General features: G+C 38.3%; 1 protein-coding gene across 1 annotated transcript in view; it reads right to left on the bottom strand.

The window, feature by feature from the left end:
• Nucleotides 1–1,686: 1,686 nt before the first annotated feature.
• The window catches only part of gpc5a (glypican 5a), a gene marked incomplete at both ends in the record, with an annotated part of 180,721 nt that continues 164,546 nt past the window's right edge, over nt 1,687–17,861 (bottom strand). The window contains one exon of the mRNA XM_083900499.1: nt 1,687–1,847. Coding sequence (XP_083756625.1) covers nt 1,687–1,847 — 161 coding nt within the window. The remainder of the gene's footprint in view (nt 1,848–17,861) is intronic.

The raw sequence follows: 17,861 nt of genomic DNA, 5'->3' as shown, positions 1-17,861 counted from the left end.
TGAAGATGAAAATGCAGTTTGTAGATTGAGCAAAAAATTGTAAAAATAATAGCAAACATCATACATTACTTACATTATTACCTATTTAATGCCATTACACTATAATATGAGATACAGAAATAAAAGGGTTAGTTTCGCCACTATGGAATGTCTCAAGCCCCTTTTCCGCCTATGGTCCCAGCTCGCCTCGGCACGGCACGGTTTAGGTTGGGTTTCCACGACAAAATAGTACCTACTCAAGGTCGGTGGAGTCATCGCTGCACCGCTGCATGAAACTGCCGTGACAAACGGGTGAATGGTTTACTCGTAAAGCAGTTGTTTTCAATGTAACTGAATCATTAGAATCAGTTAATTAAATTTGATAATTTGTTCAGTACTTTCTCCATGACCGTGCTGTCGCTAACTTAAATACACCAGATTCCTTTGTTAAATATTGAGATTTTATACATTTCCTTGCTAATTGTTGGAGATTAAGCCAAGTTTTACTTAGGATTGATAAGTCGGCATTGTTCGGCTTTGACCAATCAGTGGCCGCCAGTGGAAACGCAAATGTACCATGCCGCGCCGAGACGAGTTGAGCCGGTGGAGACGCGTCATTAGTTAATTTAAGCTATTTACAGTAGCAGCTTTAATGTTCCCCTTGTTATTTCTGTTGCATAGACTCTTTAGCTCTGTATAGGAATGATGGGAAAAAATATCTATATAGGAATTTCTAACAAATATTTCTCCAGCCTATATGAGCCGGAACCAAACCTCAGTGCCACTGAGCACTTTTCTCAGTCTCAGCCATTGAGCAGATGTACTTCTCACAATAATGTGAAACAGATCATTTTCCTTTCCTTTCCTTTTCTTTTTTTTCCCCTCCCTCTCTCTCTCCACAGTAAGCAGGCGAGTCGCAGGTACTGCAGAAGCAAATGGCTTCTTCCTCGCCACTGGCTTCAGGAGCGATCAGCACCCACCCCGAACCCGTGTGAGGGCGGAGATGAATTGAGTTTGAAAGATGATAATAGACTCCTGAGGAAACTAATCTATTTCTAAAAGAAGAAATAGACGGGGTATGAATTTGCTCACCTGCACCCGCCTGCCCTCTCCTTTTCACCGTGTCCGTCAGCAGCAGCGTTACCGGTCAATTTTGCAGGTGAAATATCCAAATCAAAATTGACCCTAAGCAGCATGGTAGCTACATGTCTTGAATTCCAGTTTCCTGCTGGAAAGCGCCCCCCAAAAAAACACACAAATCCAAAAAACTTATTTTTGACACTGTTAAAATGACAATCCGAAGCAATTTTCCCCTAAAAATGACATGTTTGTAATAAAGGAAGGACTCCTAATAGCAACATTATGTGACTAGAGATCATTGGAATTGGAGCAGATGTTTCCACCGTAGGCTGTGAGTGAATGACAGATAACCGATGAAAAAATATAAGTTGCTGTTTTGCAAAGCTGAAGCGTGTGTGTGGGCTACAGAAGCCCCAGAGTCCTGTGGTTTCCACATGATGATTTCACTCCCACTTCATTCTGCGCTCTCTCTGTATGTGTGTGTATATGTGTGTATATGCGTGTGTGGAAGTGGTGCCTCCATTACATACTGGAGCATATTACCTGCACTGGCCCCTTTTTCATTTTGTGGATAAATAAGCTTGAAATCAAGTCTTGAAAGTTTCCATGCTGCAGTAAAGGCAGCTGTTACAAGGCCAGGAGCATATGTAAACAAGGCAACACCAGGGCCCAGATGGCTCCCGTCAGTCCAGGACCCCGGGATCTGCCCTCCACGTCTGCGTCCTCGACAGGTGGATGATGATGATAATGATGATGATGTTTTTGATCACCGGTCACATCTGGGCTCACTGCAGAGGAGGGGGGAAGAAAAAAAAAAAATCAACATATCAGTCAGGAGGAGGCTTGTTATCAGTGGAACATCATGAAAGAAAAAAAAAAAACATAAGGAGAAGGCAGGGTTTGTTTGTTTGTTTTTCCTCTCCCAGAAAATGATCACTCTGCCATCTGTGGCTCTGAGCTGCGGAAGACGCAGATCTACAAACGTGGGGCATGAACTGTAACGATACTGTGTATACTGTGTGTAGGAGCTTTATTTTATTTAACTTTGCATTAACTTAAATTAGCTTAGAAGTTGCACGTCAAAGCAAAACGTGTGGTTATTATGGTAACTTTACGCGCCCTGTTGCAGGAAGCCTGTGAATCAGTGTCTTTGTCACCAGAGAGGAGAGTTGCAAAAAAAATGCCTGTACATAGTTTTAAATTTTTTTGGACACTGACACAAAAACTCAACCAAATGTTACTTTATATATGTTTTATACATTTCATAAATGTGTTTTTCTTCATTTTAAAGTGTAACACAGTACTTTAACATGCAGTAAATTGTAAATAGCGGCCAGATATTGAAAGTTACTCAGGAAAAATGGACAAAAGCATAACTCACAGGACATTAATTCTGGCCCTTTTATGGTTAAAATAAGACATTTTAAAGGCTAAGGTGTTAAAGGGTTACATTGGGAATGTAACTTTTTCAGGTCCAGTAAGTACACATTAGTGACATCTAATGGTGAGACTGCAGCTTGTAACAAACACATGTTTTCTATTAATTTTGCATCAAGAATTCAACTATGAATTGTTCCACTTCAAAACAAACACTTTTATTTTGAAATATAACTGAAATAAGCTTATAATAAGTTTCCCCTCTAACCCCGTTTGCCCGGCTCCTGTAGCTCTTTGTTTTTCCTCGGCCTCAGACGTCTTTCAGTACATTCACACACCCACGAAACCATTAAGGGAGTCTGTTAATTTTCCACCTCCCTATTTATAGTGAGCTGATGCAACCGAAGAGCACCTTCAGCCTCCATCACTCCCGCTCTCTCCCCCCGCGTTGCAGCAGAGAGCGTCTTGAGCTCTTCTCTCTCCCGTGAATCAACAATCTCTATTTATGTGAAGTGTTTGGGCTGAGACGTTAAAGCTGAATGCAGGAGCGTGGTCACTGAAACACCACTGAAATATCAATAAGAGCTCGTAGTCTGGAGACATGATTTACTAATGAGTAAACAGAGGAACTGACTTTTATATGTTTAAAATATATATTTAGTTGTATAGATATAGAAAAAATAACAAGCATATTAGCAGACGATAGACAGAGAGTGAGAGGTCCAGCTGTGGCTGATCAGTGTGAACCAAAACATGCTCTTTAAATCAATTTCAATATTTTTATTTCACTGATTTTAACACATTTCTGAGGAATAGAAACATATATGGCAATGACAATATAAAACTTGATATAAAGTATTTGATTTTTGTGATATACAGTGTGTGTGTGTGTGTTTCTCTAATCTCAGAATTCTGATTTTGTCTGCAGAATTCTGAGATTAAAGTCAGATTTAAGAGGGAACATTCTGACTTTAATCTCAGATTTCTCTTTTATTTTCCTCATAATTTTTACTTTAATCTAAGAATTTGAAATTTAATCTCAGAATTCAGATTTTTCTTTAATCTCAGAAATCTAACCTTTTCTTTAATCTCATAATTCTGACTTTAATCTCTCTTTTTTTTTTGCTTTAATCTCATAATTGTTACTTTAATCTCAGAATGTTTGTCCACTATTAGCTTTTATTCCACACCTTTAAAAAATTATTTATAAATAAATACATAAATAAAACATTAATGCAATTAATGCTTTTTTTGGCCAATTAATTTACAGTTATTATTAAGATAATACATTATTTCATTCACTTTTTTTTCTTCGCTTCTTCTTGCTTTTTTTTTTTGACAATCTGCATCCTGCCTTTACGAATGAATGTGCAAAGTACTGCAAACCACCGAGAACTTAACTCCAAAGCCAGTTTGTCAACACTTTTCTTTCTTTCTTTTTTAAGATTACACTTTAACAGGAACAGTTATCACCTCAGACAACTGCACCAAACCAGCTGCCAACATCCATCTTTCTGTTTACAACTCTTCAGAGGCCTCGAGTGTTGAGGCGGGAATTTCACTGTCTCTCCCTGAGTGAAATACAGCGTCGCTCTTCGGCTCGACTGATGTTACCTCAGGAAACCTTGCACTCCATCCTGACTTCATCTCTACGGGGAAGAGTAGAGAAGAGAGGAGCCCAATAGACCCACTGCTCCAGGACTTTCTCATTTCTCACTCAGACCCCAGGGTCATAAGTCTGTCATGGGCAGCATTACTATAACCCAGACCTTTTCAGAGTATATAAAGTCGGTGTTATCAAACTTTATCTTACTAGCAGAGGAAAAATAAGACCAACTGCAGGGGCCATTTGGACTCTGTGCACTTCAATTCCACATTTTATAGAGCAGCAGAAATAGCCCATAATTTATTTCCAACCATAGCCGAATCCACAAAAGTAAACTGTTGTTGCGATGATATAATTCCCCCCTTTTTGGGGCATTGTTAAAAATGTGACGTAATCTAATAAATCACAAGATGACGCATCAAATACCGACAAATCAATCAGTTTCTCTGACAAAATAACCTGTAGACAGAAAGAATCTTGTTGAATAATTATTTTTTTTTCCACACGGGTGAATGAAGCTAAGCAGCTCATCTCTAAGCTGTAAAAGAAATAAAAGAAAGTCAAGGACAGAAGCTTTGACCAAACAAAGCTATAAAAACACAGATATATGAAATATAACCAGACCTGTGGGTGTAGGGATGAATGGATGAATGGATGATCGGCTGCACAAAGTGCTGTATTTAAAAAGATAGTTTGATAGTTGAGATCAAGAGCAGCCAGTGGTGGTGGTCATTTTTCAGTCGCACAAACATTTGACCGGAGGAGAAGCTACAACCAGACGAGACTGAGAATATCTTTAGATTAAAATGGTTTAAAATGATCAGACTTGAAAAGAAAGATGTGTTGCTTCCAGTTCCACAACTACGGAAAATGATTAGGGACTTTAATCTCAGAATTCTGATTTTAAGATTTTAATCTCAGAATTTTGACTTAAATCTGAATTTAATTCCAGAATTCTACATTTTTATCTCAGAATTCTGACTTTAAAAATAATCTCAGATTCTGATTTTAAGATTTTAATCTCAGAATTCTGATTTTAAGATTTTAATCTCAGAATTCTGACTTTAAGATTTTAATCTCAGAATTCTGACTTTAATCTCAGAATTCTGATTTTAAGATTTTAATCTCAGAATTCTGATTTTAAGACTTTAATCTCAGAATTCTGATTTTAAGATTTTAATCTCAGAATTTTGACTTTAATCACAGAATTCTGATTTAAAGATTATAATCTCAGAATTCTGATTTTCAGTTTTTAATCTCAGAATTCTGACTTTAATCTGACTTTAATCTCACAATTCTGATTTTCAGATTTTAATCTCAGAATTCTGACTTTAATCTGACTTTAATCTCAGAATTCTGACTTTAATCTGACTTTAATCTCAGAATTCTGACTTTAATCTCAGAATTCTGACTTTAATCTGAATTTAATCCCAGAATTCTACATTTTTATCTCAGAATTCTGACTTTAAAAATAATCTCAGATTCTGATTTTAAGACTTTAATCTCAGAATTCTGACTTCAAGACTTTAATGTCACATTAATCTCAGAATTCAGATTTTAATCTCAGAATTCTGACTTCAAGACTTTAATGTCACATTAATCTCAGAATTCAGATTTTAATCTCAGAATTCTGACTTTTCAGACTTTAATCTCAGAAGTCTGACTTTTTCTTTCATCTCAGAATTCTAACTTTAATCTCAGAAATCATGGTGTTTTATTCATCCGTGCACAACAAAAACGGAATCAGAGAAAAAAAAAAACATAAGAAACAAGAAGAAAGAAAAAGGTCTTTCTTTGGCAGCCACAGCTTGAAAATAGCTGAAAAGTCTAAATATAGTCTTTAGAAAGAGTCTCTTTTGGGGGAGATGAACACACTGCTGAGGTGTAGCTCTGCTGCTGTGAAGACTTGTTTTCGTAAACACTCGGCAGAAGCTGCCGGGATGTTTGAAAAAGGTGTTTGGTCTGAAGAGAGACATAGGTCAGAAAGAGAGGCTTACAACTGAAGTAAAATCAATACGAGCTGATTCCTGAGGACTCGCACCAGCGTTGATCAATAGCCCACTAACTGCACCTGGAAAAAACACATAACCACCGCAATGATCGAAAAAAAAGGGCCTTCTGTGCGATGATGAGAGGGTCAGTTTTTAAGAGCTCTGCAGCTCCAGAGTCCACACATTCAAGCCATGTGTTTCAACAGAACAGAGGTTTGAGTCAACAACAGACGTTCGTTAAAACTTTATTATCTTCCGTTTGCAGCATCGTTACTTTGGAGAGGTTTCTTTCATGAAAAGTGTCCTGTTCTATCAAGTTTAGATGGTTCAGATAGTTCCAGTTTGAGTCTGAAAACGTTTTTTTTTTTAAATCTTATCTCATCTTAACCCTTTAACACCTTAAAAAAACATCTCAAATGTCTGTCTGGACTCTTTTTTTGGGATTAGTTTAACCATAAAAGGGGCCAGAAAGTGCTTTTTGCCCATTTTTTCCAGTATAAATTCCAATATCTGAGAAAAAAAAAACTGTAGTTGTACACAATCGTGTTAAATTTGAAATTTGAACAGTATAACATATTTAAAAAAAAAAAAAATAATAATAATAATTATCTCAATGTGCAAGAACAGGCCATACAAATGGAAACAATAATAATAACAATTAATGCTCTGTATACACACAAACACTCAGTCAGGTCTGATAGTTTTGCCTGACAATGCCTGTTTTCAGATAAAAAGACAGAATGGAAAAGACCAAACAGAGACAGAATATTAATATTAACATCAACAGCAACAACAACAATGATGCACTGCAGCTGTGAAGCAACTTGATGAGAATATGCAGATAAGAGCTGCACTTGTTACAACTCTTACAGGAAAAACAAGTCAGTGTGAGTATATGTGTACATGTACTCTATATATATATATAATCACAAGTTTTCGCAACAAACTGTCAAAGTAATTTTTTTTTAAAAGGAAAAAGATAAGAGTGTGAATGTGTTGACTGCATCTGGAGTGAAGATTCCGATTGTTTAGTGAGAGAAACTCATTTCAGGGAAGTGAAGACGCACACACACTGAGAACAGTGAGGATAAACACTTGCTTCAAACCAACGCCGTCAACCCTCACATTAGTGACATTTAGATTAAAATGACTCATAAATCTCCTCAGATCACTCGGGTTCCTGGTTCTTTACTTGTCCTGCTACAATCAAACTTTATACTTTAAGTGTTTAGTAAATAAAAAAAAAAAAAAAATAGAAAATTGATTCTCTGGCTTTCGTTCTGAAGTCTTCACGGCATAGTGAAAAGAATACGATCCTCACAGGTTGAGTCCTCAGCTTTATATCTGGCAGCAGGGCAGTGTAATAACACTGTCACATAACACAGAGATCAATGCGGTAAACTGTGGTGAAGCGTCTACTCCAGGCTGCAGGAGAAATCACAAACTGTTATTTGTAGGTGCTAGTTGAAGTGCATAACATTTAAAGGACCCATATTTTACCCTATTTCTCCAAGTTAACCTAGTTCCCTGGTGTCCTAATGAACACGCTTTGGTCAAAATACCTTGCCCTGTGCAGAACACTCGGTTTTGAGTGTCTGTCTCTTTAAATGCAAATGAGACGCAGGCAACTACGTCACCATCACTGAGGCTCCGGCAGCTAACAGCAGTTAGCATTTGGAAAAGCCATCATGTGCCGACTCTTGCCGACACATTGCCGTCATATATAAAATGTATCCACTGCACAAGTAAATCCTCTGAGACTGGAAGTTTGTGTAGAACTCTGTGCTGCACTGTGCAGCCAAGAAGAGAACACTTCACAGACTTCCGCTCTTCCGGATACTGTTGCCTGCGTTTTTAAGGGACAAAGCGGAGCTCGGCAAGACAACAATTCCAGGAATTTGCACAATGTGCGGAAGTCAGCATTGCGTGTTTTATCTCCTGTATTTAGACCGAGGTGGACCACAAAACCACAAGTGAGTCATCTTTTTTTCACACTTTGCCGACTCAGAGGGCCTCCAGAGTCCCAAATATAAGTATTAACATTTTTTAAAAAGTCAATTTTGCATAATATGTCCCCTTTAAATATCAAAATTCAAAAACAATCGATCTGTCAAATACTTTGATGATGGATTCTTCATTTGAGTTGATATTTTCTAGATTCTATGCTCCATGTAACAAAGAATTCATTAAAATGTAATCATTTTGGTTTGTGGACAAAACAAGAGATTCGAGACCATCATCATTTTCAGGTTTGGTTTTTTTAGGCATTTTACAGACCAAATAAGTCCTCCATTAATCGAGACATGTCATTGTGTCTGTGTACTTAGGCAAATGACAAAAAAAAAAGTTATTGGGCTCAAAATACAGAAAACGAGAAGATTCCATTTGTTGGAATTGCTGTTTTTGCAAAAGAAAATGATACCTTTAGACATACAAAATAATAATAATACAATAAATAGGGAAGAGAGCGCGAGGATGGGGTAAAATATAATTAAAGTGAAACATGTAATCAATTACAAATGTTGATAATGATAGAGGACGCTAATAACACCTTGGCCTGGACCTGGATTTTGTTGGTATTTTTTCACTTTTGATTGTGCTGTTGTTTAACTGCAAACAGATTTCTGATCACTCTCTCCTTGAGGCGACACATTTCTACTTGTTTTTCCACTGTGTTTTTTGTTGTTTTGGTAAAGTGACATCGCTAAAAATCAAGGTCGACTCTCAAATGGGTTGCCACTTATATTTTGACAATCGCATCCTCGTCTGAATCTTCCACTGTTCACAGCTCACACACAGACACCAACTCCACAATATCAACTTTATATTTCTGAAACTCGTGTCCTTTCACACAAATTGGAAAATATCTCTGTCAAAGTAAAAGATGCTGCAGTCCCTACCTCGCTCCCTATACCGTAAAATCAGGCACTTTGAAGTTTGAGCTCCTGAACCAATCGAGCGATCTCCTTTCCCTTAGCGTTGCTCTGTACTCGTGTATTTCTTTTTATTACATTAAACACCTGAGCACCAGCTCATCATCATCGCTAAATACCGACTCCACCTGTTTCTTCTTGAAGAGAATGACTCTTAATATAAGTCACGTTAGGCAGAACTCTGTTCCTCTGCCTCACTCAGTTGGAGCTAACGGCTAAGCTAACCGGTGAGTCACAATTTTCGCCTTCAAGGTAGAAAAATGAGTCGATATTGTTGTCCTATCTTCACATCTATCATCTATTATATCTATTTCAAATCTGACTTGATGGACCACACACTTAACGTTTAAGCAAATTACTTCAGGGAGGAGATTTGCGAAGTTTCTCACAGAAACTCGTGTGATTTAACGTGACTTCAGAATATAAACAGACATGGAGGCGGAAGCTGTTGTGTGTGCGATGTCTTGTGCCGAGAAACACAAAAAAACTGTGGATGAAGTCACGGCACAAGTCACTGTTGTAAACAAAAGTATGCAACATCTGTTTCCCGATCAACTCACTCTCATTGGTTATTGCGTGGTTCTGTTCACACACCCCCGCCACCAAGCGCTGTTCAGTTGTAAATATCAAACATGTTTAATACTTACGATTTTGAAATCAGAAAGACTGATTAAAATCTCATCTGTTAATCCCTCACACGACAGGATAGTTTGGCCAGAAGATCTGTTCAAACCAGCCTAAAATCTGGAGGTGGCCATAATTGTCGGAATGGTCAAAATCTGTCAAATGATCCTCTAATGCAGGGCTCTCAAACTCAAATGATCTGGGGGATAATAAGTATGTAGTCTGGCCTGTAGGCTGGACAAGTGGAAAAAAAAAATTGAACTTTTTGGGAAGAAGCAATTGTTCAAGAGTGGTGGTTTTTCGCAAAATTTCAAAATAAAAGTGTGTGTGTTGATGTGAACCCATGTAGTTAACAATAAAAATGTTTCTTTGATGCTAAATTAAGATATTCAAAAAACTAAATGAATATAGAAATAACATCATTATAACTTGATCTAAAGTGGTGGGCCACATGAAATTGATTGCAGGGCCGCATGACCCTCAAGCCTTGAGTTTGAGACCTCTGTTCTAATGGCTTTTTTCGAGAATGCCGAGTCAGCATTTCCAACTACTGTTTTCCTGTTTTCTTCCACCACTCCGCCTTTTTTCTTGGGGTCATCAGAGTCCTTCTACTTTATGACTTTTTTTAGAAGTTAATAAATGTGTGTGTGGAATAGTGCGGGTAAAATTATACATACAGACTTATGTTTGTATAGCGTGCACAGCAACTACTCTGTGTGTGTAATTTAATCTGTGCGTGACATTAAATGCATGGCGAGCCGGGTAGCGGTAAAGAAAATACAAAAAAAAAAAAAAACGTGCATATTTCTGTGCCAGAATTGTTTTGTTTACACATAATGAAGAGCAAGTGAGGAGAGAAGCTAAATGAAGAGAAACCACCTGAGACGTCTGGGAAAGAGAAGGCTGAGCGCTCCCATTCTCAAAGAAAACAATTGAATATAGCTCTGCGCTGGAGACGGCATCCCCACCCAATTACATTCAGATGCTCAGAGAAAACATAATAAAACGACTCTTTATCCGCAACAAACACATCACTTTGCACAATTTCACTCATTTACGTCATCTGGGCAATTGCAGCGTTTGATGAAAAGCCACGTTTATGATGACTGATTCACTATGAACGCTCATTTCTTTTTTATCTGCCTTTCTCTTTTTTTCCTTCATTTGTTCTAGAGAAAAACAAAAAAAAAATGTTAAGATGCCAAAAACAAGTGTGCATCATCTAAAACGCCGCAACTGAAATTATTACCCAGGGTTTGCATATTTACACGTATCTTTAAAGGGTGCAGTGTCGCCTTTGAGGTTGTTTGGAGAAGAAATCCAAGCGACATCTGAAGAAATGGGACAGATTTGTCGCTAAAAGAGAGAGAGTTCCATCTCTATTTGCCCTTATTTTTTCATACTTTAGTGTTTCCCTTTTTATTGGACTAATATCATGGTTCTCAAACTGGAGGACATGAACCACCAGTGGTACGCGAGCTTCCTCTGGTGTTTCATGGAGGAAAATGAGAAATCCTATGTGAACAAAGTGGAGGTGAGGAATTTTGACCGGTGTGCGTAGAAAATGAAACAAATAATGATAAATTAAATCATTATAACAATAAGAGTCAAATTATATCTTGCTCCATCTTAAGCTCAATATTTGCTTGTGGTATTTAGTATTTAAAAAAAAAAGTTGGAGAACAACTGGACTGACATATTACAATTTATGTCAAATATCATTTTATAATATATATAAATAAACTGAATATAGGCATTTTGCCTTTGTAAATGTCGACATTACATTACTTGAGTCTGACTACACATATTATGTATATATTTTCGCTATGATCATCATTACATGGTTTAAACACAGTGATTCCAATAGTATTTAGACAAAGAGTGAATTCAACAGATGTCAGAGAGTGAGAAAAATATCACTTATGATGAAGTATACACCAAAAAAAAGAAATTAGAGTGGCTGGCAAACACAAACGTACTGTTTTAAATGAAAACACACCACGTGACTGTTGGCAAAACAAATAAAACAAAGATAACTACAGTTGCTGCTGCACTGATCGTGGCAGATAATAATAAAAATAATAACATTAAATGAACAAACAATGATTCAGAGTTCCCTGTTTGAGTTTCCTTCTGTGCTGCCCTCATTTAATATCCTTGTGAAACAAATAAAATAAATAACAATAACCCTGCCACAGCCACACAGTGCAATTAAAACGGTTTTAATTGTAAGTGTTAATGTCTGTACAATTTAAGGGAACGGAGGGATACAACGTGCAAGTATCCATATTTCTTACTGTATCTTGGTGCAATATAACATGTGTTGGCTAGTTTATTATTTCCTCCCTGAAAGACGCAGCTACACTGGGCCTGAAATGGCCCCCAAGCAACATCACATTATGCAAGTAACAGTAGTATAATAATCACATAATATACTGTCTTTTAAAAAAAAAAAACATATATCTTTAAAATATCTATTGTTTTCTTTTTATATAGAGTTTTTTTTATCTTATTTAATTTATACTGTGCCTGTTGTTTGTTGTCTCTTGTACATTTTGCACTGATGTGAGGGGTCTACCTCAATTTTGTTCGTGCTTTGCAATGACAATTAGAGATATTCTATTCTATTCTATTCTATGAGCATGGATTATTACCGCTATAGTAGCTATAGTAGTTTTTTTTGTAACTTAAACAGAGACCCGCGTTTGCTCTCACGATATAAACACCGGCTGACAACAGCTTAATAGTCCAATCACCTTGAATCGGGTCAACCAGCCTTTTGTCTGATTTAATTTACCCCCTGTACTTAAAGCATTAGTATTTCAAATGTCTGCTCTGACCCCCAATAAAACCAGAATCCATCCTGTTTGTGCAATTACAGCGAAAACCCGGATCAATGGAAACTAATTTAAGGCAGGGGGCATTATTCCAAAAAAAACAAAAAAAACACACAGAGGCGGCTGCATCTCTGCATGGAGCCCAGCGTGGTGGTGATTGAGTGCCTTGCTTATATCCTGTACGGCTCTGCTGCACATGCCACAGTGAGAGTGTTCATGTCCTGGATCCCATCACCCCGGCCGCTATTACATCCTCAGAGCAGTCAATACCGGGCTCTGACCGCCAGTCACTCACTCTCGGGTTTCACACACAAAGGCAGAATACAAATCAGCCTGGAAAACTCAAAAACGCTCCACATCCGCTCTGTGTGTGTGTGTGTGTGTGTGTGTCTGTGGGTGTGTGTACACCTTTGCTTAGCAGGCCGCTGTTTGAACAGAGCTGTTTGCTGCCTAACCAAGGCTTAGGGTGGGGGACTGACAAGATGATTAATGAGTCGAAAAGGATGCACAGAACTGAAAAAGACGAGCTGTAAATACAATAAATACAGGAAGAAGAATATGTGTCATATTGTAGTAATAGTCTTAGTATATAATGTGACAATAACTGCAATTTGAAGCTGTTGTAATAATCCCAACATCATAATTAAAACATTAAAATGCATTTTATGTGTAGCCGGTAATGTTAACAGCGTCAACGTTAACCCATGATGCATTTCCATGATGACAGACCGGAAAAAGACGTGCGTGACGTCCTGTTTACGATGTTAAAATGACGCACACATACGCAGTACACAGGTACGCTGGTTATTCGTAGTGCTGCTCTTTTTCGTTTTAATAAACAGACCGCTCCAGTTCCACTGTAGGCGTGGAAACAACGCTAAAGGAGCTAAACGAGCTAACAGAGCTAACTGGAAAACGATGCCTGGACTCCAGTGCCGCGGCACAAAAACTGTGTTACTGTAGAGACACATTTTTAACAATCGGGAGTCATGTAAACATGACGTCATGCACGTCTTTTTCCTGTCAGTCGTCATGGAAACGCGTCATGCGTTAACATTGGCGCCATTAACGTGCCCGGCACTAATTATATATATGAAACAGATTAGACTTAACTCCACAGAGTTCTGCCAAGGTCACCCATGGACCGAGGTTGATATTGTAGAATCACTAAAGGAGGACATCACATTACGAGCGGCCACAAAAACTGCATATTATTGGTCAGCCGTTAACAAACAGCAGTTGCACTGAAATAGCAAACCACACTGGAATTTGAAGCATTACGTTACATAAAACCCCAAATATTTCACATAAGCTGATGTTATTTATGGGGCCGTTCCAAAATGCAGGGTCCAAAAAATGTGCGGAAGAAGCCTGAGGTGTGTTTTTTAAAAGAAGAGTCCCTTATCGCTGTGGTTCTCAAACTTTTTTATACCAGGTACAACCAGAGAAAACATTAAGCTCTCAAAGTAGAACACCATAATCTCCAACGAAAATATGCAGCAGTGTAAAAAAAAAAAAAAAAAAAAGTCAGCTACAGACTTTTCACAGGAGGCAGATTTATTTCCAATAAGATCATTTGCTCAAAAAGTATAATACAGTGAAAGAGTATTTTGGATTTTCCTCCAAGTACCGCCAGATGAGAAGATGGCGTACCACTGGTGGAACACGTGCCACAGTTGAGAACCACAACCTTTATCCGTCGTGTTAGCTTTTTTTTTTTTTTAACATGTGCGTGGAGAAAAAAAGAAAACAAAAAAAGTGTCACGTCTGCTTGCTGCTTTAGATATTTTCATACGAGTGAGACGTGGACCCGGCCACAAAATGCCGTCACTTCATAATGTGGTCACTGCACATATACATGTACATCCTACCTGCCTATGTTGTTTTATTGGTCGTATTTGAGGGCAAACCGGTTTTCTGTCACGGAAATGGTTTATCGGTGAAATCTGTATTTATATGGCGCTTTACTCGTCTTAATGTCCACTCACAGCGGCTTTACACTGCAGTCGTTTTTGCCCTTCACCCATTCACATACGTGTCTTTGTGCAGCACTTTGTCCACTCACACATCTTTCTTACTCATTCTATTCCATTTTATTCGAAAAGTGCCACTTCACAACATACCTATGCAATTCACACAGTGCCAGCACAGCAGGGTTAAGTACCCAGGGACAGATTGGGCATGTAGACTAGCAGAGCCAGTGCCCAGAATAAACCCGGTTATAGTTTGGCCCAAGCTAGAGTACAGTAAGTTTCATAAGTGTCATTCTCAGGGTGATATTGATGTGGCGGATTGTTGCCTTGTATTTTTATTTTGAAATGAAGTTTCTTCTTCTCTGACTTGTCACAACTTACCACAACTTAGGGTTCAGGGTTGTGGCCTTATTTCAAGATTTAAATGAGTTAACTTTCTCACTTGATTTACATGGCACAGCTGAAACCCCAATAAAATATTGAGGAACACTTTAGATACGGGAACACATATTCACCATTTACTAGGTGCTTACTAACATGCATATAAGTAGCATACTAGCCCTTTAATAATAAAGGGCTAAATAAAATAGAGGTAGAATAAGGTTATGGAGAATAAGGTGTTAATAGTTGCTTAATGATTACTAATAAAGTGCTAGTATGCTACTTATGTGTTATTAAGCACCTAGTTAATGGTGAATATGTGTTCCCGAATCTAAAGTGTTACCAAATGGGTTAATGATTGTGTAAATACCATCAAAACCTCTGGCCTAGGCTATTTTTTTACTCTGGGATCAAAGCGGCCAAGGCCATACTATACCGGGGGTGTATACTAGCATATGTCGCTTTAATCCCGGGTTTATTCTGGATTGGGGGTAAACTACGGCCTGTTACACCCATAATTGAGCCCTCGACCTTCCAGTTGAAAGACTCAGCCACGGTTATGGTCTTGGAGTGGAGATGAGACGAGACCTTCAAAAAGCAGACCAAGAAATGCAGCTCTCTGTAATCATCTCAAATGCCACTCACACACCCACACATACAGCCACAGTACATATCATCCTTGTTTTTCTATTATTCAGCTAAGAGAGGAGCATATGCAGAGTTGGCGACCTCGTATGTCCACATAAAGCCTCGTGTGCACACCTTTGCAAACAACTTCAGGTCTAGGGTTGGATTTGTTTACTGCCAGTGTTTGCTGCCGTATGTAAATCTAATAAGAATATTAAAAAAAAAAAAAAAAAGCATTGAGATGCAAATTTGAGATTATTTTTTTCATTTGCTAAAAGAAAAACAGCCCATACCTGTGGATAGAAGAAACAAGCTCCAAACAGTCCAGTTAATATTCAATCACATGGACTCACAGTGTGTGTTAACAAAAGGAAGCGATGTGCTGAATTTTTTATGCACGGTTCCTTTTTTAACGGAGGGAAACAAAGGCAGCATGCAGGGCTGATCAAAACGACGCATGCTGATAAAGGTCTCTGTGAACCTCAGAACCTCCCTTTTTCCTTTTCTTTAGCAGCAGCAGCCTCTGAGTTCACGCTTGTGAAGTCAACTTCATGCAACAGCAAACTAAACACCTCTGGCAGCACATAAACAGGACAAGGTCATTCAGCTATTTCACATGTTGACAAATATACAGTATGTCTATTAATTGTTGTATTAAAGCCCCTGAAAAACTCTTTTCCCAGTGACCTTCTACCTCCAAGTCCAGCAACAGCACAACATATCTACATTATGTCAAAGACGCTGTTATTATTTTACATTACCTGCCATTTAAAGGAACATCATAGAATAAATGTATTCTATGAAGTCATAAAATGCCATAGTCCTGTCATGAGAGACTACGAAAAACATGTGAAATACAGGCTTGACGGATGACAGTGGTACAGCCAGTTTATTTATCGCCCGTTTCCATACTTGAAAAGCACCACGGTGCATGATAACGGTCACATATTTTCAATCTGTCAGGTTCTGTGATGTATTGCTCAATCTGCGTGGATTTAAAATGCACAGTGAACTCTTGACAGCATGAAGCTGGCACGGAAGCTTTTCCTGCCAACATGGCGGTGTAAACAAAGTCACTGAGTCACATGGCGTCTGGAGTTCTATTCCCCTAGACCAGCGGTTCTCAAACTTCTTAGACCAAGGAACCGACGTTAGAGCTTCCTCCTGTTGTCAGTGATTTCCCATTGGGGGGGGGGGGGGGTTTATTCCGTTTTACTGAATGTTGTATGTTGTGAGCACTTGAACACTGTAGCAGCACTTTAATTGGTGTTTTGTCTTGACTATCGATACTATGTTCTTAAATTAGAACAGATGTTAGAGCTTCCTCCTGTTGTCACTGATTTTTATTATTATTATTCCTACTTTTATTCATACTGTACTGAATGTTGTATTTTGAGCACTTTTAATGAAGTCATAATGATTAAAATAGTTGATAGAGTGATGAAAATTCTAACTGCTCTAACTCTCACGGCTATTCAAACAAATTCAAACAAATTACGGGTCATCATAAAGTAGTTTGGACTTATTTTTTGGGGAAAAAGTAACAGGTCTAGTCCATAGTGCCATGTTGTTATGATTTGAAAACAAAGCACTTGACTAAAAACTGTATTATTCATGTATATTGAGAAGCCTTTTCTGTAATGATTCAGGCAAAACATCAATCAAATGTCCCAGAACAGCTTCACATGATGAAGATGATGATGTGGAAGCACTTTTTTTTTTGGAGAGGGTGGGGGCTGGGGGTTATATCGTTTCCCCCATCTGGCTGTGTTTGCATGGATCGTTCACTGTGAATGAGAATCAGAGGGAGGTACTGCACTTTGTTCCAGCCACACAGTTTTATAGATGCTGAGCTCAGTGTGATGTTAGCTGCACCAGCAACCAATTGGAAGGTGGTGGACACAGTTTGCGTCGTGCAAACAGCAAAGCGCGCGTGATCGCAGTCAGAAAATAGCTAATTATAAAGGAGGACTTTACTACTGTATGTCACGTTGCACACAATTAGTGCAATAGGTTTAAATGAAACACCTCCATCCAGATTTATCCCAAAGTGTGAGTAATCAGCTCACGCCATCTGTAAAATTAAATATGTTCTACTGCTAATTAGCACAACTTTTTTTTCAGAAAACACACTTTGCCTAGTAAGGTTTTTAAGTTTGTTTTGTTCACTCCTCTTCTTCTTATTAACCTTCCATTAACCTTTGGATAAACAGAGGCAGCTCTGAACATTATTCCCCCGGAAATCACACACACAAAAAAAAGCTTGGGCCAAAACTTCATCACACACCAGCTGTGCAACTGCTTACGACTGATTAGGTCAGTGATCACGACTCGCTTCAGCGATGACGAAGATCTCAAGCAGCTTCAGACTGAGGCGGTGACAAAACGACAGCGTTCGTTTGAATAAACTTAAAATGCAATTGATGTATTATTTTGTATTAGTCTGTCGTGCC

The sequence above is a fragment of the Microchirus variegatus genome (assembly GCF_963457635.1).
Source record: "Microchirus variegatus genome assembly, chromosome: 14".
Classification (NCBI taxonomy): Eukaryota; Metazoa; Chordata; class Actinopteri; order Pleuronectiformes; family Soleidae; genus Microchirus; species Microchirus variegatus.
The sequence above is the reverse complement of the archived record's forward strand: the minus strand, read 5'-3'. Positions and strand labels throughout refer to the sequence as shown.